This window comes from Tursiops truncatus, chromosome 3 (assembly GCF_011762595.2).
Source record: "Tursiops truncatus isolate mTurTru1 chromosome 3, mTurTru1.mat.Y, whole genome shotgun sequence".
NCBI lineage: Eukaryota > Metazoa > Chordata > Mammalia > Artiodactyla > Delphinidae > Tursiops > Tursiops truncatus.
This window is the reverse complement of record NC_047036.1, coordinates 108,626,212-108,649,187: the sequence shown is the minus strand read 5'-3', so window position 1 is coordinate 108,649,187 and position 22,976 is coordinate 108,626,212. Positions and strand designations below refer to the sequence as shown.

Genomic DNA, 22,976 nt, shown 5'->3' with positions numbered 1-22,976 from the left:
TTTAACTTAGATTAATTGACCATAGGTATGTGGGTTTATTTTTGGGCTCTCTATTCCATTTCATTGATCTATGTGTCCTTTTTTTGAGCCAGTATCATCCTGTTTTGATTACTGTTACTTTATAGTATAGTCTGAAGTGAGGGAGCATGATACCTCAAGCTTTGTTCTTTTTTCTCAAGGTTGCTTTGGCTATTCAGGTTCTTTTGTGGTTCCATATAAGTTTTAGGATTATTTGTTCTAGTTCTGTGAAAAATGTCATGGGTATTTTGATAGGGATTGTATTAAATCTGTAGATTGCTTTGGGCAGTATGGACTTTTTTTTTTTTTTTTTTTTTTTTTTTGGGGTATGCGGGCCTCTCACTGTTGTGGCCTCTCCCGTTGCAGAGCACAGGCTCCGGACGCGCAGGCTCAGCGGCCGTGGCTCACGGGCCTAGCCGCTGTGTGGCACGTGGGATCTTCCTGGACCGGGGCACGAACCCATGTCCCCTGCATCGGCAGGCGGACTCTCAACCACTGCGCCACCAGGGAAGCCCAGTATGGACATTTTAACAATATTAATTCTTCCAGTCCATGAGCACAGGATATCTTTCCATTTCTTTGTATCCTCTTCAGTTTCCTTTATCAGTGTTTTATAGTTTTCAGCATATGGATCTTTCACCTCCTTGGTCAAGTTTATTCCTATATATTTTATTCTTTTCATGTAGTTTCAAATGCAATTGTTTCCTTGCTTTCTCTTCCTGATAGTTCATCATTATGAGTGTATAGAAAAGCCACATATTTCTGTATATTAATCTTATATTCTGCAACTTTATTGAATTCATTTATTCTAATAGTTTTTTTGGTGGAAATTTTATAGAGTTTTCTATATAAAATATGACATCATCTGCAGATAGTGACAGTTTTTCTTCTCTTCCAATTTAGATGCCTTTTATGTCTTTTTCTTGTCTGATTGCTGTGACTAGGACTTCCAATACTATGTTAAATACAAGTGGCAGGAATCAGCATCCTTGTCCCAAGTTTCAAGTGTTCGAGAGCAGAAGTCCTGAAGGTTAAATCTGAACTGGTTCCATTTTCTCTAAGTGTGTGCTCCCCTCCAGCAACCTCGGCATTTTCACCCCAGAAGGTAGCAGTGCTGGACCATGAGAGGCCAGAGTGGGCAGTCGATATGGGTCAAGGTGCACACTGGGGCAGTCCCAGCACACTGGAATTCCAGACTGCTTCTGATCTGCTGTCCCCACGAATGCCAGTAATGGTTGCCCTCACCCCATTCAGATGCAGTGCTGGGTCTGGGCTGGCTCTGTCTGCCATAGCTGTCTACTCTACTTGGCTATGGCAGCCTTCACCCTAGTGGGGAGCTGTGCCATGGAGCAAGAGGGGCTGAAGCGGCCCTCAGCATGAGCCAGGGTGCACGTTTGGGCAGATGCAGGAAGCCAGCTAAAGTACCTGGCATTTTCAGTTGCTTTCTCCACCCTGTTTTGAGAGAAACCAAGCACGTGGGTGCTCTTCACTAGCAACGTCTAGATTTCTCACAGCCCCTGCTAGTCCCACTGGTCTTCAAGTCAGCCAAGAAGAGGACTTATCTTTCTGGTGTTGGACCCCAGGGCTGGGTTTCCTAATATGTGGTTCACACCCCTCACTGTTTGGGGAGGGTCTCTGAGCCCATGCAGTCCCCCTCCTCTGCTGTATCCCCTCCTAGGGGCACAGGTCCTCACCTGATTGCTTCTCCTCTTTTCTTACCTGATTTCATGTGGATCTTTCATTACAGCCTTGGTTGTATAAGAGCCTTTCTGCCAGTCTCCAGTTTGTTTTCAGTGAGAGTTGCCCCACATGTACAATAGATGTATTTTTGATGTGTTCACTGGGGGAGGTGAGCTCTGACTCCTCCTACTCCACCATCTTGATCTCCTTTCCCCATGTATCTTATTTTTTATTTCTATTTTTGTGTCTTTAAGTTTTTAAACCTTTTCTTCTACAGTGTCTTAATGTGTCACTTATCCCATCCAGTGTATTTTACATCTCAGTGTTGTTTTCATCTCTGGAATTTTTTTTTAGTGTCCCTTGTTATATAGTTAATCTTTTCTATATTTTCTTGAACATATGGAATATAGTTTCAGTAAGTTTTTAAATATCTTTTTGTATTAATTCTGTTATCTGGTAATTACTGAGTTGGTGTTGATTTTTTCTCTCCTCCTTATGGGTCATTTTTCCTGTTTCTTTTCATGCCTGGTGATTTTTAATGGAGTACCAGAGATTGTGAATTTTACTTTTTTATGTGCTGGGTATATTTTATTTCCTGTAAATATTCTTTTGGGACACAGGTAATTTGGAAATCATATGACCCTTTGGGGCTCTTTTTTGAGCTATGCTACGTAGCACCAGAGTAGCATTTAGTGCAGTGTTAATTTTGCCCAGTACTGAATCCAAAGGCTTTTGAGTACTCTACTAAATGCATTCTGAATTATGAGATTTTTCCACTCTCCCTGGTGGGAATAGTAACTCCTCTGGTCCCTGTGTGAGTTTTGGGTATTGTTCCCTTTAATCCAAGAAGTTTAAACCTCAGAACTGTTGATGTTTTGGCCCAGAGAATCCTTTATTCTGGGGCCTTGTCTTGGGCATCATAGGATATTTAGCAGCATCTCTGGCTTATAGTCATGTGATGCTAGTAGTGCCCCACCTTCCCCTCTGAAAATTATGACAACCCCAAATGTCTCCAGATATCACTATGTCACCCAGGGGGCAAAATCAATCTTGATTGAGGACCACTACTCTAATCCTTTCAGATGGTTCTTTCCCTGAGTTCAGGTATTTCTTCATGTACATGGAAAGATCAGTACTCAACCTAGACTCAAGTGAGACCTTCTGTAGATTTTCAGAACATTCTTTCTTTCTGTGTAGTATGCGCCCTCTCTGTCTGGCTCTGCAAACTTGAGCTACCTTCTACTCTGCAGGTGGCCAGCTACTTCTTCTCAAGATACAACCAGGTAGTAAGGTATGATAATTATATTAATCACCTCATTCGTAATGTCTTATCTCTTGAAAAATGTTTCATTTATTTATTATGATTTTTAGTTGTTTTAGATGGAAGGTAAGTCCAATCCCTCTTATTCCATCTTGAATGAAAGCTGAAGTCTCAAAAGTTGTCTTTTACTTTTGAAGGGATGTTTTGTAATACTTCTGACACTGCACCCCCGAAAACATTGAAGTGGCAGGTCTTTGAGCCCTCATAGAGTTAATGTCTCACTTCCAGGAGTTCAAGTGTGTTACGCAAGACTCCAGGGTACCAGCCACTCCTTGCTCATTCTCTTGTTCATTCTGTTCAGTCAGCAAAATACATATATAATGTCTTAGGTGGTCTAGATGGCTTCAAGTTATATTATGGTAGAGACTGAGAAAGTTGCAATAGCCCTTAGGCAAAACTGTAAGTTAATATTGTCCTGCACAACTGCCAACTGTTTCTTGTACTTTTTACTTTAGTAACTGGAATGGAAAAGAATACATTCACCAAATCAATACCTGAAGCTTAATTAATCATTCCTTCAACAATATTATGTCTGGGACTTGTAGCTGTGCCCAGAGCTAAAATTTGGTTAAGTGTATGACAGTCTATAGTCGTTTTTTAGGATCTGTCTGATTTTTGCAGATGATGCATGAGAAGGACTGTCACCCCTGCATACTTTTAAGCCCTTACTGGCGGCCCTAGTCTTTGCTTCTTTGCCTCTTTGGAAAAGCAATGTTGTCTTTTATTTACTATCTTGTTCTGGGGAATGGGGCAATTTCAGAGGTTTCCACTTGACTTTTTCCACTATGACAGCTTTTACCACATAGGTTCCTTTGTGGGAGTTAGTCTAACTGTCAGATAAAAAAATTCTAGTTATAAACTTGGGGAGTGGAGAGAGACAAGACTATTAGGTGGGTCTGTAGGCTCAGTGAGGTCACTATGAGCCAGACTTTTTCCAGGACTCTGTTTCTGACCTCAACTCAGAAAGTTTTGGCTAGGAGGTTGTTTCTTTTGCCCCACAGAACCTCGACTTGGATCATTCTCTTAGTTCTATTCAGCTGGTAGCCTGTCTGGTCTAAGAAGGAATCACATATCCGGTTCCTTGGTGCTGTTTCATGTGGCCTTTCTCTTTCAATGAGGCTATTTTGGGCTTCCTCACAACATTGGTGCTCTCAGGGTATTTGAATCTTAGAAGTTACACGACCTCACTTCTGGCACATTCTTTGGGTCAGAACAAATCACAGGACCAACCCAGATCCATGCGGAGGGCACCTAGATTCCTACTTTTGCTGAGGGAGTGACAAGGTCTCATTGCAAAAGAGCATATGGGATAAGACATATCATTGTAGTCCTCTTTGGAAGTACAGTTTATCATATCACTGCTCCATCTGCTGTCTTATAGAATTTTATAGACCTTTTTTAGGTCTATAGACTCATTTGCTATGGTTTCCTCTTTTAATCTATTCATCTCTTTATATATATATATATATATATATATATATATATATATATATATATATATATACTTAAAAATCTTTTTCCCTCTTATTTTGGTAAGGATTTAGCAGAGATGTGTGTGGTCATTGAATCCATCATGGTTAATTGGCAGTTGTAAGCTTTGGAATCAGAGATTATTGCTTTTTTTCTTAGAGCTTCCTTGTTGTCTTAGTAGCATATTGGGGAAACAGGTTGTCTTATGTGTCTTTTCTTTTTTTCTCTCTGTCATTTGATAATTCTCTTGTTATATATCAAAGAGAGTAGTGTTTGGGAGCAGTCTGCCCTGGTATAAAGGCATTACTCCTTGTAAGAGAATAAGGAGGTAAATTTTACATAGAGAATTTAAGCTTCTTTATAATCACTGTGCATCAGCATTCTGTGGTAAAATACTCTTTTCTGTCAGGAATGTTCCCTGCTTCCACACTTTCCTTTTGCTATGCCATTGCTCTTAGCTGAGGTTATACTATACTACTATACGTTATTAACCTGGGTTTATTAATATCTAATTATCTGAATGAGGGCTAGAGAAATGTTCCCCAGTTCTTTCAGAGAGTGAACAATAGCATTGTCCCATTGGATTTCAGTTTTGTTTAGTGGTAGATTAATACCACCTTGAGTCTGTTTGAAAAGAGTTTTTTGTTTAGAAAATCATATTTTAAGAGGAATATTGACAAACAGAATCATCTCCAGAGGAGATCAGTTAGGATGCTTAAAGATCTGGAACCTGCAAATATTTAGACTTTGTTATTTGGAGGAAAAAAAAAAAAGACTTAAAAGAAGACAAGATAACTGTTTTCAAATATTTGGAGGTCACTAAAAAGGAAAGATTGCATCTGTTTAGAAATGAAATAGACTTTTATATGAAATAATGAGTTTTTTGGCATTGTTTGAGTAGAGGTTGTCAGCCATGCTGAGGAGGGGTTCCTGTGTGAGTTGAGGGAACTCTTCTAAACCTTTTCAGATCTATTGTAATTCAGAGATTTTGTGACTCTTCTGTAGTTAACAGTTGTGTCATAAATGGTTGTTTGCTTAAAATCAGAATTGTGGGATATCATATTTTAAAAAGTATATTTGAAAATTAATCTAAAGTCTTTTCTGTTCTACAGGACTTAAATACTATTTATTCTTATCTTCATGGAATGGAAATATTATCAAATCTCAGGGAACATCAGCTTAGGTAAGTGTGATGCTGTGTTTAAGAGCATGTGCTAAGGAGTTATTCAAATGAGTTTGGATAGATAGTTGCAGGGACCAAATCATTTAGGGGCTTTTTATAGGATAATCAAAGAAATGGGCCTTTCTCATTCCAGTTTTCCTTAGCCCTGGGACTTTGAGCAAGTCTTAACATCTAAGCTGCAGTTTTGTCTTCCATAAAATAGGGATAAAAAGATTACCTTTGTTGCAGCATTTCGAGGATTAAATGAGAATATTTAAAGCAAAGTGCAGTGCTCAGTTTGTGCTAGCTAGTGAAAACAGAACTTTCTCTTTGTAGTTTGTATTGATATTTATTGTATCAAATGCTTGAGATGGGCATGGTATGATGTAGTGTTATATTAAAGTGGAAGGAACAAGACTCTTGATTTGGCATAAGCTCCTATGGACAGTACCCATAAACTTTCCGAACCTCATTTTTCTATTCTGTAAAATGAGTTTTCTCTCCTGCTACCTTGTCTCATTGTGATTATATTTGTAAAGATACTTTTGAGTGCTATAAGCACTAACTATTATAACTTTGCATAGTATTTTAATTAAACTGTGTTTTTCTTCCATGACCAGCTTACTTATCACTTTTTCTGGCTATTCTTTAAGTTTCTGGCTATGGACCAGATTCTAAATGTAATTGTTTGGAATTTATTATTTTCTGATTTCTGTGTAACATAATTAGATATTAGTATATGTCAAGTAAGTATATCAAGAAGAAAGAAAAAACTAGGGCATTAGTAGTAAAGTATTTTTAAATACAAGCAAATTTATATTTATTCAACAGATTTGTGTGTGTGTGATCATATTTTTAAACTCCAGTGAAAAATTTAGTGATAGATCTGATAATTTTCTGTTGTAATTATAACAATTTTTGAGACAATTCAAATAAAATAATTTTAAAATTTTTTACTTTTTAAAAAATATGTTAGATTAATGTCTGCGAGAGCACGCTATGAGAGATACAGTGGCAATCAAGTTCTTTTTTGGTAAGTATTTCCATAATTAGCTTAAATTAATGTTTAAAATTTAGATTGTTAGCATTGAAATTCATTTGATTCTGGAACAGTTTCTGTAGAGGAGATTGAAATATATTCCTAAACTATGAAATATAATGTACATAGGGCTCACAGAAGGTGTACAGTGCAATGAAGTTTAATAAATATATACACCTGTGTAACTACTATGCAGCGAATATGTAGAACATATCAGCTCTTCAGAAGGCTCTAGTCAACTGTCTTGGAAAGGTAATCTAGTTCTGATGTCTGTCACCTTAGATTAGTTTTGTCTCTGTAAATTTCATATAGATAAAAATCTGTTGGTCAGGCTTTTTATACTTCACAAATGTTGCAGATTCTTCCATGTTTTTGCATTCATTCTTTTTCAGTGCTTAACAGTATACAGTTATGTGAAAATAACATAGTTTGTTTATCCTTCCCACTATTAATAAATATTTGGGTTGTTTCCAGTTTTTCCCTATCATGAATAGTAAGTTTCTATGAATATTTTATTCATGTGTTTTTGTACCTCTATTTACTCATTCTTCTTGGGAATATTCTTGGGAATAAAAGCATTGGAAATGCACATGCTCAAATTTAAGAGATTCTTTTTTTTTTAATAAATTTATTTATTTTATTTATTTAGTTTTGGTTGTGTTGGGTCTTTGTTGCTGAGTGCAGGCCCTCTCTAGTTGCAGCAAGCAGGGGCTGCTCTTTGTTGCGGTGTGTGGGTTTCTCGTTGCGGTGGCCTCTCTTGTTGCGGAGCACGGGCTCTAGACACGCATGCTTCAGTAGTTGTGGCTCATGGTCTCTAGAGCTCAGGCCCAGTAGCTGTGGTGCACGGGCTTAGTTGCTCCGCGGCATGTGGGATCTTGCTGGACAAGGGATCGAAACCGTGTTGCCTTCATTGGCAGGTGGACTTTCAACCACTGTGCCACTAGGGAAGTCCCAGGAGCTTGTAACATTAGAATCTAAAATATGTATTTCATTTTACCTCGTGATTTTGTTTTTTGTTTTCCTGCTTACTAATGATGATGAATGATTTTCATGTTTTTATGGGCTATTTGGATAGCTCTTTTATGATCTCCTGATTCAAGTTTTTGACCATGTTTTAGTTGGGCTATCTTATTTCTATTGATTTGTAGAAAATTTTTATGAATTCTATATCTGAGTCCTTTGTTGGGTACATAAGTTGTGAATATCTTCTCCCACTGTGTGGCTTGCTTTTTTTACTCTATTAATGGCATCTTTTGAAGAGAAGAAATTTCTTACTTTCTCAGTTTTTCCGCTTGTGATTAGTGCTTCTCATGTCCTCTTTAAAAAAACAAGATCTTTCCCTTCCTCAAGATTATGAAGATATTCTTCTCTGTTTTTCTTCCAAAAATTTTGGCAACAGTGATCTCTTTCATTATATGTATGCAGCTGGTATAGAGAAATGGTATTAACTTCAGTGTTTCATTGCACACTGCGTTTGTCATTATTTCTAAGTACTGGATTCATATGGATTTTAATAGCTTTATTTGTTCATTTGTTGATTCATTCACTTACTATTAAATGTTTGTCTGCTATACATTATGCTTAGCCTGGTGTAGAGTGGTGGGAAGAAACGGGATTTGTCCTTATGAGTTTATTGTATAGTGGGGGAGAGAAAGTTAATTAAAATAGCTGCACATATTTAAGTGCTATCAGGGAAAAGTACAGATTTATAGATAAGTGGAACAGAATTGAGAACCCAGAAATAAACCCTTATATTTATAAACAGTTTCTGTGTGCTTTATTTTTAATGGCCTTGTAGCTGTGTAGCTAAGATGTGCACACAATGTAGGTATAACACAACTGAGTATTAAAAAGGAACCACCAGTGAACAGTTTATTTTTGATGAAGGTACTAAAGCATTTCAATTGGGAAAGCATAGTTTTTTCAACAAATGGTGCTGGGGTGATTGAGTGTTTATATGCAAAAACTTAATTTAGATTCTTATCTTACACCACACACAAAAATTAATGAGATATTCACTTTACACCCATTAGAATAGCTACAGTTGCAGGCGTGCGAAATGGGTAAAGGGGATCACCTGTATGGTAATGGATGGAAACTAAATTTTTGATAGTGAGCATGCTGTAGGGTATACAGAAGTAGAAATACAATGTACATATGTGTTTTTGTTTTTTTTGTGGTACGCGGGCCTCTCACTGTTGTGACCTCTCCCATTGCGGAGCACAGCCTCCAGACGGCCATGGCTGTGCGGCCAGGCTCAGCGGCCATGGCTCACAGGCCCAGCCACTCCGCGGCATGTGGGATCTTCGCAGACCGGGGCACGAACCCGTGTCCCCTGCATCGGCAGGTGGACTCTCAACCACTGCGCCACCAGGGAAGCCCTGTACATATGAAACATATGTTGTAAACCAGTGTTACTTCAATTAAAAATATATTTTAAAAAGTAGCTGCAGTCAAGGGTAAAGAAGATGTGGCACATAGATACAATGGAATATTGCTCAGCCATAAAAAGAAACAAAATTGAGTTATTTGTAGTGAGGTGGATGGACCTATAGTCTGTCCTACAGAGTGAAGTAAGTCAGAAAGAGAAAAACAAATAGTGTATGCTAACACATATATATGGAATCTAAAAAGAAAAAAAAAAGGTCCTGAAGAACCTAGGGGCAGGACAGGAATAAAGACGCAGATGTAGAGAATGGACTTAAGGACATGGGGAGGGGGAAGGGTAAGCTGGGACGAAGTGAGAGAGTGACATGGACATGTATACACTACCAAATGTAAAATAGGTAGCTAGTGGGAAGCAGCCGCATAGCATAGGGAGATCAGCCCGGTGCTTTGTGTCTACCTAGAGTGGTGGAATAGGGAGGGTGGGAGATGCAAGACGGAGGAGATATGGGGAAATATGTATAGCTAATTCACTTTGTTATAAAGTGGAAACTAACACACCATTGTAAAGCAATTATACTCCAATAAAGATGTTAAAAAAAAAAGTATCTGCAGTCTAAACATAACAAGTGTTGGTGAGGATATGGTGACACCTGGAATCGTCATATATTTGTGGTGCAGATGTAAGTATAGCCACTTTAGGAAACAGTTTGGCAGTTTCTTAAAATTTTACCATATGACCTAGTAATTCCACTTTTACATATTTACCCAAGAGAAATGAAAACACGTGCAGAGACTGTACATAGATGTTCTTAGTAGCACTATTCATACTAGCCTAAAACTCGACATAATTAAATTGTTCAGTGAATAGATAGATAAAATGCTCTGCATCTGTATAGTGGAATACTATTTGGCAGTGTGAAAGGGAATAAAATGCTGCTACACACTACAACATGGACAAACCTCAAGCATATTATGCTAAATGGAAGAAGCAAGATAGAAACATCACATATTACATGATTCCATTTATACGAACTGTCCAGGAAAGACAAATCTATAGAGATAGAGCAGGTTATTGGTTACCTGGGGCAGGGATTGACTGCAAACGAGGCATAAGAGATCTCTTTGTGGTGATGTTTGCACAGTTCTTTTCAATATCATAAAAGTCATTGAATTGTGCACTTAAAATGAGTGAATTTGTGGTATATTGATTATACCTCAGTTAAGCTGTTTAAAAATTAGTATAAAGAGTTACCCAAATCTGTATTTGGCTGATCATAAAACAAAGGAATTTCTAAAAAATGAATGTGGAAGTTAAGTAAAGATTTTAAATTCAGAGATTAGTGGAAGCAGAGAAAAGAATGTGTATAGTTGACCTTAACTGGGAAGCAGCATGATAGAAAGAGTGAAAATAAACCACTATGTTCAGTGCTTCGAGCAGAGAGGAAGAAACAGGAAGAGAGGGGTGTGGAGAGCCAGGTGGAGACCACCTTAATAGTTTTTGTTCTTTATTTTAGGAGCAGTGTGAAGCCTTTGAAAGGAGTAAGATCTGACAAGATTAAATATGCCACTCTTCTCTAGGCTAAATTATTCTTAGATTCATTTGCTTGCAAAGAGAAAGGAGATAGCATGGCCGCATGTTAAAAGACTTTCACTTTCCATGTGTTTACTCATCAGATGCATTGCCAAACTGCTCTGAGAGTGGAATTCTCTGCAAGGTTTGAACAGTTTCTGATTCGTGAGCTGGCATGGCTCTCTTGGTAGTAGGAGTGAATTTCAGGATTTTTCCTCCGTTTATAGTAGAATTTGCTGACAACTTTGTGACTGTTTCAGCAAAGTGAGATAAAAATTAGAGGCTTATGGTAGCATCCAATCATAACTTTCTTCTGTCTTGATTTTGGGCAGAATTTTCTTTTACTGATTTTTATTCCTTCTTGTACAAAAGTCATGTTTCAAAAGAATTAGAAAGTAAAATTTCCAAACAAAGAACCTTAAGTAGGAGATTTTCAGCCATTTGTATCTTCCTTCTGTGAAGATGGAAGGGATGGATATAAAGAACTTTAAAGTATCTTCTGGAAACTTGATGATACTTTTTTCTTATGGTAGGCAATAGGATTCACCCAGAAAGCTCATCCTGGGTGCTATGTAGAGTGGTTTGGAGGCTTAGTTTTCTGGGTGGAGGATGGTACTATTCATTGAGAATGAAAAAAATGAAGCTTGAAAGAAATGATAGGTAGATTTTGAACATGTTGAAGTTGACTTGTGTGTTAGATATACAAGCTAACATGTCAAGTCGCTAGTCAGATAGATATACAGTTCTCCAGCTCAGAGGAAATGTTTGTTTTATAAAATTAGAATTGTCTACATATTGGAATTAATTGAAGTTTTAGGTATGGTAAATTAAAAATACTTTAGAGAAAGAGGAAAAGATTAGATTATAAAGTAACATCTAACAAGATTCTTGGTTTCCATTGGAGATTTAACTGAACTAAAAATAAAAATGATGATGGACTTAAGTCATCTGATATTCTTTTATCCCTCAGACACACATAAAGTGAAAGATTGGGTAGGCATTTAATGTATTTCTGTCAGAATAAAATTTAAGAGAAAGAGGTAGATCCAAATTATAGTTGAACATGAAGATGGAACATTGATAAACTTGTGAATTCCAAACAGTATTGTCTTTAATATACAATAAACTTGTAATATACATAAAAGTTATCAGAAATAGAATTTTTTTTTTAAGGTTTTTTTTTTTGCAGTGCGCGTGCCCCACACTGTTGTGACCTCTCCCATTGTGGAGAACAGGCTCCAGACGCGCAGGCTCAGCGGCCATGGCTCATGGGCCCAGCCGCTCTGCGGCATATGGGATCTTCCCAGACCGGGGCACGAACCCGTGTCCCCTGCATCGGCAGGCGGACTCTTAACCACTGCGCCACCAGGGAAGCCCTAGAAATAGAATTTTTTAATATGCACATGTAGTACAATATTTAAGTTAATCTTCATCAAATGTGGTGATCCAGTACACAAAAATGAGGAATGGGAAGTTACTGATATAAATTAATAAGATAGAGCTAATAAACATACATTTCTGAAGCCTATATCTTAAGCTAGTGATTATGTAAGATATGAACATGGTCTGTATGAAACCTTAGGCAACAGGCAAAATTTCCAAGGAGAGTTAATTTTTAATGATTTATGATATTATTAGAATATTTTTCATGTTTTGTATTTTGTACTGAATCCATATACATGTGAATGTGTGTATTTATTTACTCATCTATTTACTTATTCATTTAAACAGTTCAGAAACTATTGCCAGATGTTGGTATATCCTGCTTTCTGGATCTGTGCTTATGAAAGACTCCATGGTTTTGCCTCCTTGCAGGTATGTTTACATTTGCTGTTTAGTGCATGTGGTAGGCAAAGTTAGATTACAACTAGTTATTTTATTTCTTACGTTAAACTATTTTTATGTAGATGTGTATTTTCTCTTAGTAGGTGATACATTTTAGAAATGTCCTTGCTTTTTGGTACTATTTGAAGTACTTGGCAGGAATCAACTGATATTTCATATTTCTTGGGGGTATAATCTATAGTTTACACCATGGCATATTATACTGCTATTTGATCTTTAGTTGTATGTGAGATTTGATCTCATTTATCTGATGGTTTTGCATTCATTGCTGTTAGTTATAGGGAGGCAATATATCTTTATAGTTAAATCGTTTTTTAGAGTAATGCGAACTAGGGTAGTATCCTGATTTTGTCACTTATTAGTTTTATGACTTTGGACAAATTATAGTTTTCTTGTATGTAAGAGGATAATAATAGAACCTATTTAAAGTGCCTTATGAGGTTATAGCAAGCTACTACTCAAAGTTCTCAATGGAACTCTGTAAAAGTTGACATTCTAGAGCTAGACTGCTTGAGTTCACATCTTTGCTCTACTGTATAATACTTTTTGGACAAATTACTTAATCCCCTTGTGCCTCAGTTTCCTCATTTGTAAAATAGGGACAATAATAGATGTATTTCATAGGCCAGCTTTGAGTAATAAATGAGTTTATATATATATAGAGAGAGAGTTCTTAGAACAGTGCCTGGCTGTTACAAGTAATTGTTAATTATCATCATCAGAATTATTAGGTAAAAGAAGAGTGGTTGGAAAGATGATCAGATATAGTATTCTTAGAGAATTTGGTCTGTTAGTAATTCTTAAGATTTTGGGGCCTCAAATTATAATTTTGTGACATAAAAATGTAATTTTTTGGTAACTTTCCCAATAATGTTGAGAAGAGATTTTTAGGCTTTTAAGGTAAGACTTCTAATTGCAGCTGAATTAATTTAGTTGCAAAACTATTAAATTTAAGTATCAAGGTACATTCTACTTGACAGATGGTACGAGACATCTCAGTTTTGATGCCATTTTTAAAGCCATGGTTTTATTCTTGAAACTTTATATAATCAACTTTTAGTTAAATGAAATCTGTACTTCTTGATTAGTAGTATAAAGCATATTGTTGACCTTTTTTACAAATAAAATACATAATAGTTCTTGGTTATTTAAGCCTTTGGGGTATTGTTCCTTTCTACTATGTTTCTGAAAGTCACTTTAGTGATTTGTAATGAGTTAGCTACTGACACAGAATAAGGTGGGTTGATAACTGACTACAGTTATATTTTAAGATTATTAGTATTGTTCTTTTGAATATTTTATCACCCTTTTCTGCTGTTAGGAATAGTCAAGGACTTTATGTAGCCATTAATCAGCCACAATAATTCACCATGAGTTTGTGATCAAGACAATGAAGTTTATCTTTTAAATAATTGATAGTATGAGTTTTTTTTGTTTTGTTTTTTCTTTTTTTGAGCTGTACCACTCAGCTTGTGGGATCTTAGTTCCCTGACCAGGGATTGAACCTGGGCCCACGGCAGTGAAAGCACCAAGTCCTTACAACTGGACTGCCAGGGAACTCCTGATAGTAGGAGATTTTAAAACAATAAAGTCATGGAATGCTTTAATGTAACCATCATGAACTTCACAGCAAACATGATTGTAGAAGTCTATTTAATCGTTATTTAGAGAGCAGTTCCTAGGTAGGAGATTTATATTTTGTGTTTGAGAGATACTTGTATTAGGTTATTGTTAGGATTAAATGAGTCAATACAAATAAAATACGTAGAATAATGCTTAGCATATATTAAGCATCGAATAATTTTTGGCTTCTGTTCATTATAATAGCGTTGGGCTATGATCATTATGGTAATCAACAGATATGAGCGGTACCTATTATAAGGCAAGGAATAATAGTCGTTTTCTAGGTTATAAAAATACAGCCTATTTCTCTAGATATTAAGGTATTTGTTACTCCGTTATCAGTGAGTAGACAGAAACCACACAGTAATTTGAACAGGGACAGTTTAAAGAATTATTAACTACTTTAAGAAGTTAGGTACTAAGAAGGATAAAGGAACTAAGGGACAGAGTACCCAAGGAAGGAACAAACTTGAAAGGGGAGCCCTCTCCCCAAAACTGAAGTTCAGAACTTGTTGGTGAATATGTTACTTGTAGCCCAATAGCTAATGGAGAAGTTCACTTGGTTGCCCTGGGCCAGAGCTGTCCACAGTTATTGAGTCAAGGCTGGCAGGAAGAGATCCTCTGACCAGGACCGGTAAGCAATAAAATCCTCCCTCACCCTCACCCGGCCCAGGGTGCAGATGGGCCCTGAGGCTGGAGATAGGACGTCCCTTTGCTTTACACACACATACCCCGCAGAGCAAAGAATACTTTCCTACTGCGGTGTCCTGGTACTAGCACCCTTTACTGACAGAGCTTTAACATTTCCAGCTGGCCAAAGGAGAATCTTGACTAAATCCAGATGCTTTATTACAAAGTAAATTTGAAACTGAGAGCAAATACATTTGAACTTGAGAGGCAATAAATGAATGGTACAGTCCACTCTCTTGGTTACTCAGTTTTCATTCTGAACACATTTGAGCTTCCATCCAACTCTGTTTCCACCTAACAAGATGTAGCTATCGTTCATATAAGTAAAGAAGTTCCTACTCTCTCCCCAAAATAAGGAGATGCACAGTCCCAACAGTCATTACTCGCTGTTGATTACATATTCCATCACAGTACTCTGAATATTCTATTAACTACAAACTACTTTGTAAAGTTCACCTCCAACAACTTATATATAAAATAAATATGGGGAAGAGAGGGAAGAAGAAAATGGTTAACGTTTACACAACTCCAGACATATCACAATATATAGTCCTTGTTTCTGTAACTGCTCACAAGCCCGTAGTTGGTATCTCTCGCTTCCTTTTTTTCACCACCCATTCAGTACTTCCGGCCTCAGCCAGAATTTCAGCTGTTCTGCGTTCTTTACCTGATGATGGGCACAAAACTTTCATTTCTGAAGGATCCTTAATTATCCTGCCCACCCCACCCCCCCCGTCTTTTGGTTGCCGTTAGTTTTCCATTAACCTTTAACAGCAGACTTGAAAGTACTACAGGGAGCCTAAATGAACCCCCTGGGCTTCAGATGTAGTTCTCCTGGCCCCCATTGTATGCAGCAACTCAGTTTCTCCTTGGTGATTGGGATCAATCACTCAGGCCAGTAGAATAACCCCTTTTCCTGCCTTTTGGTTCAGCGGCCAGGTGGAAGTCTCTAATTCAGTGGAACCGTTGCTGTGTTTCCATAGCTAGACATAATCTAAGACTAAGAATCAAAACCAGCAGAGCTCACAGTTTTAGGGAGGGGAAGTAAAAGTTCTGTGAATGAGTTATTAAGTATAACACTGAGAAGAGCCACTCCTGTTTCCACGCCTTGAATATCAGACCCATGTATTCTGGCTGTTGGGGGAGACAAACCATTGCTGTACTTCTGCTGCTGCAAAATGAGTACCTTGATTGAAAATGATGCTGTCTAGAGTGCCGAGGCAATAGATAGGCATTTTATGAGCCTGTGGATAGTGGTGGTGACAGAAGCATTATGGGCAGGAAAGGCAGATCATTTCCAGAATATGTGCCTGTTCCAGTGAGGACAAATATAGTCCTTCTCCATGATAGAAAAGGTCCAGCGTAAATAATCTGCCACTAGGTGACTAAATAGTCCTCCTGAGGAATGCTTCCATATCAGAGACTCAGTATTGGTTTCTGCTGTTGGCAGATTAGGTACCCAGCAGTAGCATTGGCAGTTGAGCCGCTGCATATTTTCCATCTCTGTCACAATAGCCACTTCATTTGTGGGCCCATTGAACAAGCACTGACTGGGGAGAAAGAGTTTGATAGACATCCATAGAGCATGTTATTTTGTTTACCTGTACAGTGGATGCCCTTTGTGCATTCACAGGGGACACAGGTATCTTCAAAGTCTGTATCCATTTTGAAAGAGGTCCTTCCATATACCTCTTCCCAGACTTCCTTGTTACCAGTCTTCCAGTCCTTTTCCTTCCGAGTCTCTGACTATTCAACCAAACCATTAGTAACTGCTCCCATGAATGTCTAGATATTGATCTAATAATTGTGGCCTCTCTCAATCCAGATAAAATGGACAACCAAATGTACTGCTTGAAGTTCTATTCCCTAGAAGGATTTTCCTTCACTACCTTCCTTCAGGGTCACCTTTGAGTAGGGCTGTCCACTTTGGGGTAGTACTAGCATGTTGTGCAGACTTATCTGTGAAATAGGCTCAAGTTTTTTCTTCTTCAGTCACCTGGTCATAAGGGACTCCCTGGGTGGGCATAGGCACAGATTGAGGTGGAGGAGGCAATGCAACAGGAATTGGTGTTGAAGGAGTCTGAGCCACCTGCTCATGCAACTTATTCTGGACCTGGGTAAACTTGATCTCTTATATACCATATTTATTTGATAATAGATTGCTACTGCTCATGCCCAAGCCTTATGGCTAGGAATGCAGTTCATGATAGGAAGTTCAGGCTGCGTAGTCACCTGATGTCCCATGGTTAGGCATTCAGCCTCTACCAACGCCCAGTAGCAAGCCAGAAATTGTTTCTGGAAAGTAGAATGTTATTTGTAGAAGAGAGCATGGATATTTCAGAAATTCTAGAGACCTGTACTGTCATTCTCATATTAGTGCTTGTCAGACACTCCCTAGAATATCACTATTTGCCATGAACACTAAATAATCCATCATTGGATATGCTGGATCATAAGGCCCAAGTAGTAGAGTGGCTTCTACTGTGTCCTGAACTTGGCGGCAGCCTTATGGGCAACTCTGAAGATGGGTCAAAGTAGCACACTTTATGTGTTACCTCCAGAATCTGAGAAAACTAACCAAACATTGTGTCTCTTCTTTTGTGCTAGATGGTATGAGGTGCAGCAACTTGTATTTCACCTTGTAGGTGATATGTTGTCATGCCCCAAATTACGGAACTCCCAGAAATTTGACCGAGGGGGCAGGTCCTTGAATTTTTATAGCATTTATCACCTAAACTCTAGTTTGTATATATTTTAATGAAGCATCTAAAGTGCAGCCCCTTATCTTGTAATGAAGTTTTATATGTAATTTAAACCAATAAAATATATCTTACAGTTCACAATAAACAAAGAAAAGGAATAAATCAAATCTGAAATATCATTGTTTTTCTTTTGAAACGGATTTAGTTTTTTCTAGAATTGAGTGCATTTTCTATTTGTCACCGTAAATTTTCAGTGTAGCTCAAGAAAACAAGGACTCCATTACTGTGATTTTTATTTATTTATTTTTAAAATAAATTTATTTTTAAATTTTTGGCTGCATTGGACCTTCGTTGCTGTGTGCGGGATTTCTCTAGTTGTGGTGAGCGGGGGCTACTCGTCGTTGTGGTGCGTGGGCTTCTCATTGTGATGGCTTCTTTTGTTGCGGAGCATGGGCTCTAGGCGCCCGGGCTTCAGTAGTTGTGGCATGCAGGCTCAGTAGTTGTGGCTCACGGGCCCTAGAGCACAGGCTCAGTAGTTGTGGCGCATGGGCTTATTTGCTCCGCGTTATGTGGGATCTTCCCGGACCAGGGCTCGAACCCATGTCCCCTGGCAGGGGGCAGGCAGCTTCTTAACCACTGTGCCACCAGGGAAGTCCCATACTGTGATTTTAAATAAAATTTAATGCGTGTATTCATTGAAACATTCATTTATGCAGCAAATAAGCATTGATGGTCATCTCCATGTAAGACACTGGCATTAAGAAAAAAAGACTGACTTAACTTGGTGGAATGGGATGACTGCTTTGTTTATTTTTTTATTTTTTTTGACTGCTTTGTTTAAAAAGGGCCCTTGTGTGACATGAGAAGAAAACTTTATTGGGGAGGCAACTGTGGAAATGGATTCTACAAATAAGCAGGATTAGGTTGGCAAAGAAGGAGGGAACAGGTACTTCAGTCAGAATATCTCAAGCACTGAGAGATAATTCATTTAGAAGATATTTATTGAGTACCTGCATGTGTCAGGCACTCTTCTAGTCATTGAGGTTGGGAAGGGTTAATCACCTTTCACCAGCACTGTAAATAGCATTGTCCTTTTTCTAAAGACGTAATTTTTAGAATAATATTTTTTTGACAAAGTAATGAATTTATACTGTTCGAAAGTCAAAACAGTGTAACAAGTTGTACTTTAAGAAGTATTTTTCCCACTTTTATTATTATCCACGCCATTCAACCCACCTGTGTAGAAAGCTAACCACTTTTATTAACGTCTTACATATCTTTCTAGATTTTTTATATATATGTGAACAAAAACAAATACATATTCTTATTTTTCCTATTTCTGACCCAAGTTGGAAGTTTATTCAGTAGTTTTAACTCCTTTATTGTGAAATAAATGGGGAAAAGTGCAGATAACCTAAATGTACATGTTAATAAATTAGTATAAATTGAACATTTGCCTAATCACTACCCTCAGATCAAGAAATTGAAATTTGTCAGCACCCTGGAAGGATCCTTGCTTGTCGTTCCTCAAATCAACTCTCTTGCTTTCCCCCCAAAGATCATCGTTTTCCTAAATTTTAATCAATCTTGAATAGCTATAGAATTTTAGCCTGAGGATATGTACTGTAGTTTAGTTTTGGTTACTTTTGAACTTAACAGGAATATACTCTTCCATTCTTTTTATATGCCTTCTTTGGCCTAGTGTTATGTTTATGAGATTCATCTGTGTTATGCATGTAGTTAGTTCATTCTCATAGAGTATTTCATTGTTTCCATAGTTGAGGGCTATTAAAAGTAAAGCAGCTGTGAACATTCTTGTACATTAGATGCACATGTTACATTTCTGTAGGTATACCTATCAGAAAATTGTTGGCTTATAGGATGTGCCTGTTTTCAGCTTTAATTGTTCATTGCAAGTTGTATTCCAAAGTGGGTGTACCAATTTACACACCCAGGAGCAGTGCATGAGAATTCCTATTGTTCCACATCCTTAACAACACTTAGTATTGTCATTTTTTATTTTTTTGACTGCTTAATTTCAGTTATTCTGTTGAGTGTGTTGTGTGTGTGTGTGTGTGTGTATGTGTGTGTATCTCTTAGTTTTGCTTTGCATATTACTGCTTGTTGATGAGTGAGTACATTCTCATTTAAATAACCTCTTTTGTAAAGTGCTTCTTCAAGTCTGTTCCTCATTTTTCTAATGCATTGTGTTTTTGTTATTGAGATGTGGAAATTCTTTGTGTATTCTGAATAAAAATTCTTGCTTGGTTATTTATATTACACATATCTTTTCCCTACTCTGTGCCTTGTATTATTTATTCTTTTAGTAATGTCTTTGGATGAGCACAAGTTCTTAACTCTAAATAGAGCAATTCAGTCTTTTCCTTTTTGTCTTCTTTGCTTAAAAGATATTTCTGTAGCTGAGATCATGAAGGTATTTTCCTTTTTTACTTTCTAGAATTTTTCTCGTTTTTCTTTCACATTTAGACCTGTAGTCTACTTAGAATTGGTTTTTGAGTATGGCATAGTGTTGCATGATTTTTCATGTGGATTCCTTTATGTTCTTCTCCCACTCTCATTCAGTGCCACCTTTTTCAAAAATCAAATATCCACATGTTTGTGTGCCTACTTCTGGGCTCCTATTCCATTATGTTTTGTTTATCCTGCTTGAATACCACATTGTTGTAATTATCATAGCTTTATAATGTGTCTTGAAGTTTAATAGAGAAACTATTAGTGAGAAACTGCTGAACTGTGTTTCACAGTGGTTGTACCATTTTAGACTTCTACCAGCAATGGATAAGAGTTTTGTTCCTGTTTTTACGTAGTCATCAACATGTGGTGTCCCCAGTCTTAGTTTAGCTATTCTAGTCACTGTGAATTAGTTTAATTTTCATTTTCCTGCTGAATAATGATATTGAGCACTTTTCCTTGTGCTTATTGGCCATTGCTTCCCCTATATTCTTTTGTGAAGTATCTCTTTAAGTTTGTGTGTGTGTGTGCGCGTGCGTGCCTGTTTTAAGGTTGAGTTATTAGTCTTTATTATTGTAGAAATCTGGAATACATTCATGATGCAAGCTGACAGGTATTGCATGCATTTTTATCTCATTTGATTTGCATTTTCAGTTTCTTAAGTCTGTCCTATTTAACAACTTTATTAAGGTATAATTGACATAAACTAAACTGCACATATTTAAAGTTATAATTTGATAAGTTTGACATATGTATACACCCATAAAACTACCAATAAAGATAGTGAACATGTCCAACCCCATCAAAATTTCCTCAGACCTCTTTGTAAACCTTGCTCATCCTTCCTTGCTCTGTCCCTTCATCCCTAGAGATCACTGAATCACTGTTATTTTTTGGGGGGGGGGTGTCACTATAAATCAGTTTACATTTTTTAGAATTTTATATAAGGTGAAGCATATAATATGTACTCTTCTCTGGTTTCTTACACTCAGTAAAATCATGTTGAGGTTTATCCATGTTATGCATATCAATATTTAACTTCTATTGCAGTATCCTTTTTTTTGGATATATCACTATTTGTTTAGCATTCAACTACTGGTGGACATTTAGGTTTTATCCTATTTTTAACTAGTGTTGCTATGAACATCTGTGTCCAAGTCTTTATATGGACATATGCTTCCATTTCTCTTGAGTAAATTTTTAGCAATGGAATAGCTGGGTTAGAAGTCTTCATGTAGACACATACTTTGATTTATTTTGAGTATATACCTAGGAATAGCTAGTGATGTTATTATAGTCAAACATCCAGCAGCACATGAGAGTTCCAGCTGTTCCGCATCATATCCTTACTAACACTTGGTAAGGTCAGTATTTTTAAGTTAACATATCGTAATTTGTATGTGGTGATACCTGATTGTGATTTAAATTTGCATTTTCCTAAAGACTAATGATGGTGGGCATCTTTTCTTGTGCTTATTTGTCAATCATACATCTTTTGTGAAGTGTCCTTTTGAATCTTGCCCATTTGGGGAAGGGTGGCTTATGTGTGTGGGGGGTGGGGGCGTTGGCAGAGTTGTTTAATTTCTTATTTTTGAGTTTCAGAAGTTCTTTATATATGCCGTATACAAGTCCTTTTTTTTTTTTTGTTTTTTGTTTTTTGTGGTACGCGGGCCTCTCACTGTTGTGGCCTCTCCTGTTGCGGAGCACAGGCTCTGGACGCGCAGGCTCAGTGGCCATGGTTCACGGGCCCAGCCGCTCTGCGGCATGTGGGATCTTCCCGGACCGGGGCACGAACCCACGTCCCCTGCATCAGCAGGCGGACTCTCAACCACTGTGCCACCAGGGAAGCCCTACAAGTCCTTTAACAGATGTGTAACTTGCAAATATTTTCTGCCAATCTGTGGATTGTGTTTTTCATCTGTTAATTGCTGTTCAAAGTGCTGAAGAACTTAATTTTGATGAAGTGCAGTTTATCAAGTTTTTTTTCTTTAATGAACTGTGCTTTTGTTGTATGTAAGAAATCTTTTATTAACCCAAGGTCACTAAGAATTATCTTCAATAATTTCTTCTGCAAGTTTTATAGTTTTAGATTTTACTATAATCTGTTTAGGTCTGTGATCTACTTAGAGCTAGTTTTTTTACATGGTGTGATATATGGATCTAATTTCAGTTTTTTACCTATGCATATTCAATTAGTCCAGCAGTATTTGTTGACAAAACTATCCTTTCTCTGAATTACCTTTGCATATTTGTTAAAAATTTTTTTTTTGGGTGTGAACTTTTTTTTTTGAATTTTATTTACTTTTCTATACAGCAGGTTCTTATTAGTTACCCATTTTATACATATTAGTGTATATATGTCAATCCTAATCTCCCAGTTCATCCCACCACCAACACCACCCCCACACCAGTTTCCCCCATTGGTGTCCATACGTTTGTTCTCTACATCTGTGTCTCTATTTCTGCCCTGCAAACCAGTGATCTCAACTTTTTATTTTGTATTTGTTTAAATTTAATTGATTTATTTTTCTACCTGGTGCCAGTACCACATTATCCTGACAACTGTAGCTTTATCATAAATGACAGAATAAGGTAGTATGGGTCCTCCAACTTCGCCAAGTTCTTTTGGTTACTATAGGTTTTTTATAATTCCATATGAATTTTGGAATCAGTTTGTTAATAAAAAAAAAAAAGCCTGGGATTTTGTTGGGGAATGCATTGAATCTTTAGACCAGTTTGGGGAATGTTGACATTTTAACAGTCAACTCTTGAACCATGAACAAGGTGCATCACTCTTATTAACTTAGGTCTTCTTAAATTTCTCACAGCAACGTTTTGTAGTATTCAGTGTTCAGGTGTTGCATATGTTGATCTTATATTTTGTATCCTAACTAAATTCATATATGAGTTCCAGTAGCTGTTTTATAGGTTTTTAGGATTTTCTAAATAAGTGATTTTGTCATCTGTGAATAGACAGTTTTACTTCTTTCTTTTCC

General features: G+C 37.2%; 1 protein-coding gene across 10 annotated transcripts in view; it reads left to right on the top strand.

Annotated features, from left to right (window-relative positions):
* RAPGEF6 (Rap guanine nucleotide exchange factor 6) overlaps window positions 1–22,976 on the top strand; it is a 220,270-nt gene that overhangs the window by 20,509 nt on the left and 176,785 nt on the right. For 7 of the 10 annotated variants that reach the window (XM_033853135.2, XM_033853131.2, XM_033853130.2 and 4 more), the window contains exons 2-4: window positions 5,602–5,672; window positions 6,628–6,684; window positions 12,380–12,463. In XM_033853135.2, coding sequence (XP_033709026.1) covers window positions 5,602–5,672; window positions 6,628–6,684; window positions 12,380–12,463 — 212 coding nt within the window. Of the gene's footprint in view, window positions 1–5,601; window positions 5,673–6,627; window positions 6,685–12,379; window positions 12,464–22,976 lie in introns of those variants that run through there. The other 3 variants (XM_033853134.2, XM_033853129.2, XM_033853132.2) reach the window with 3 other exon arrangements.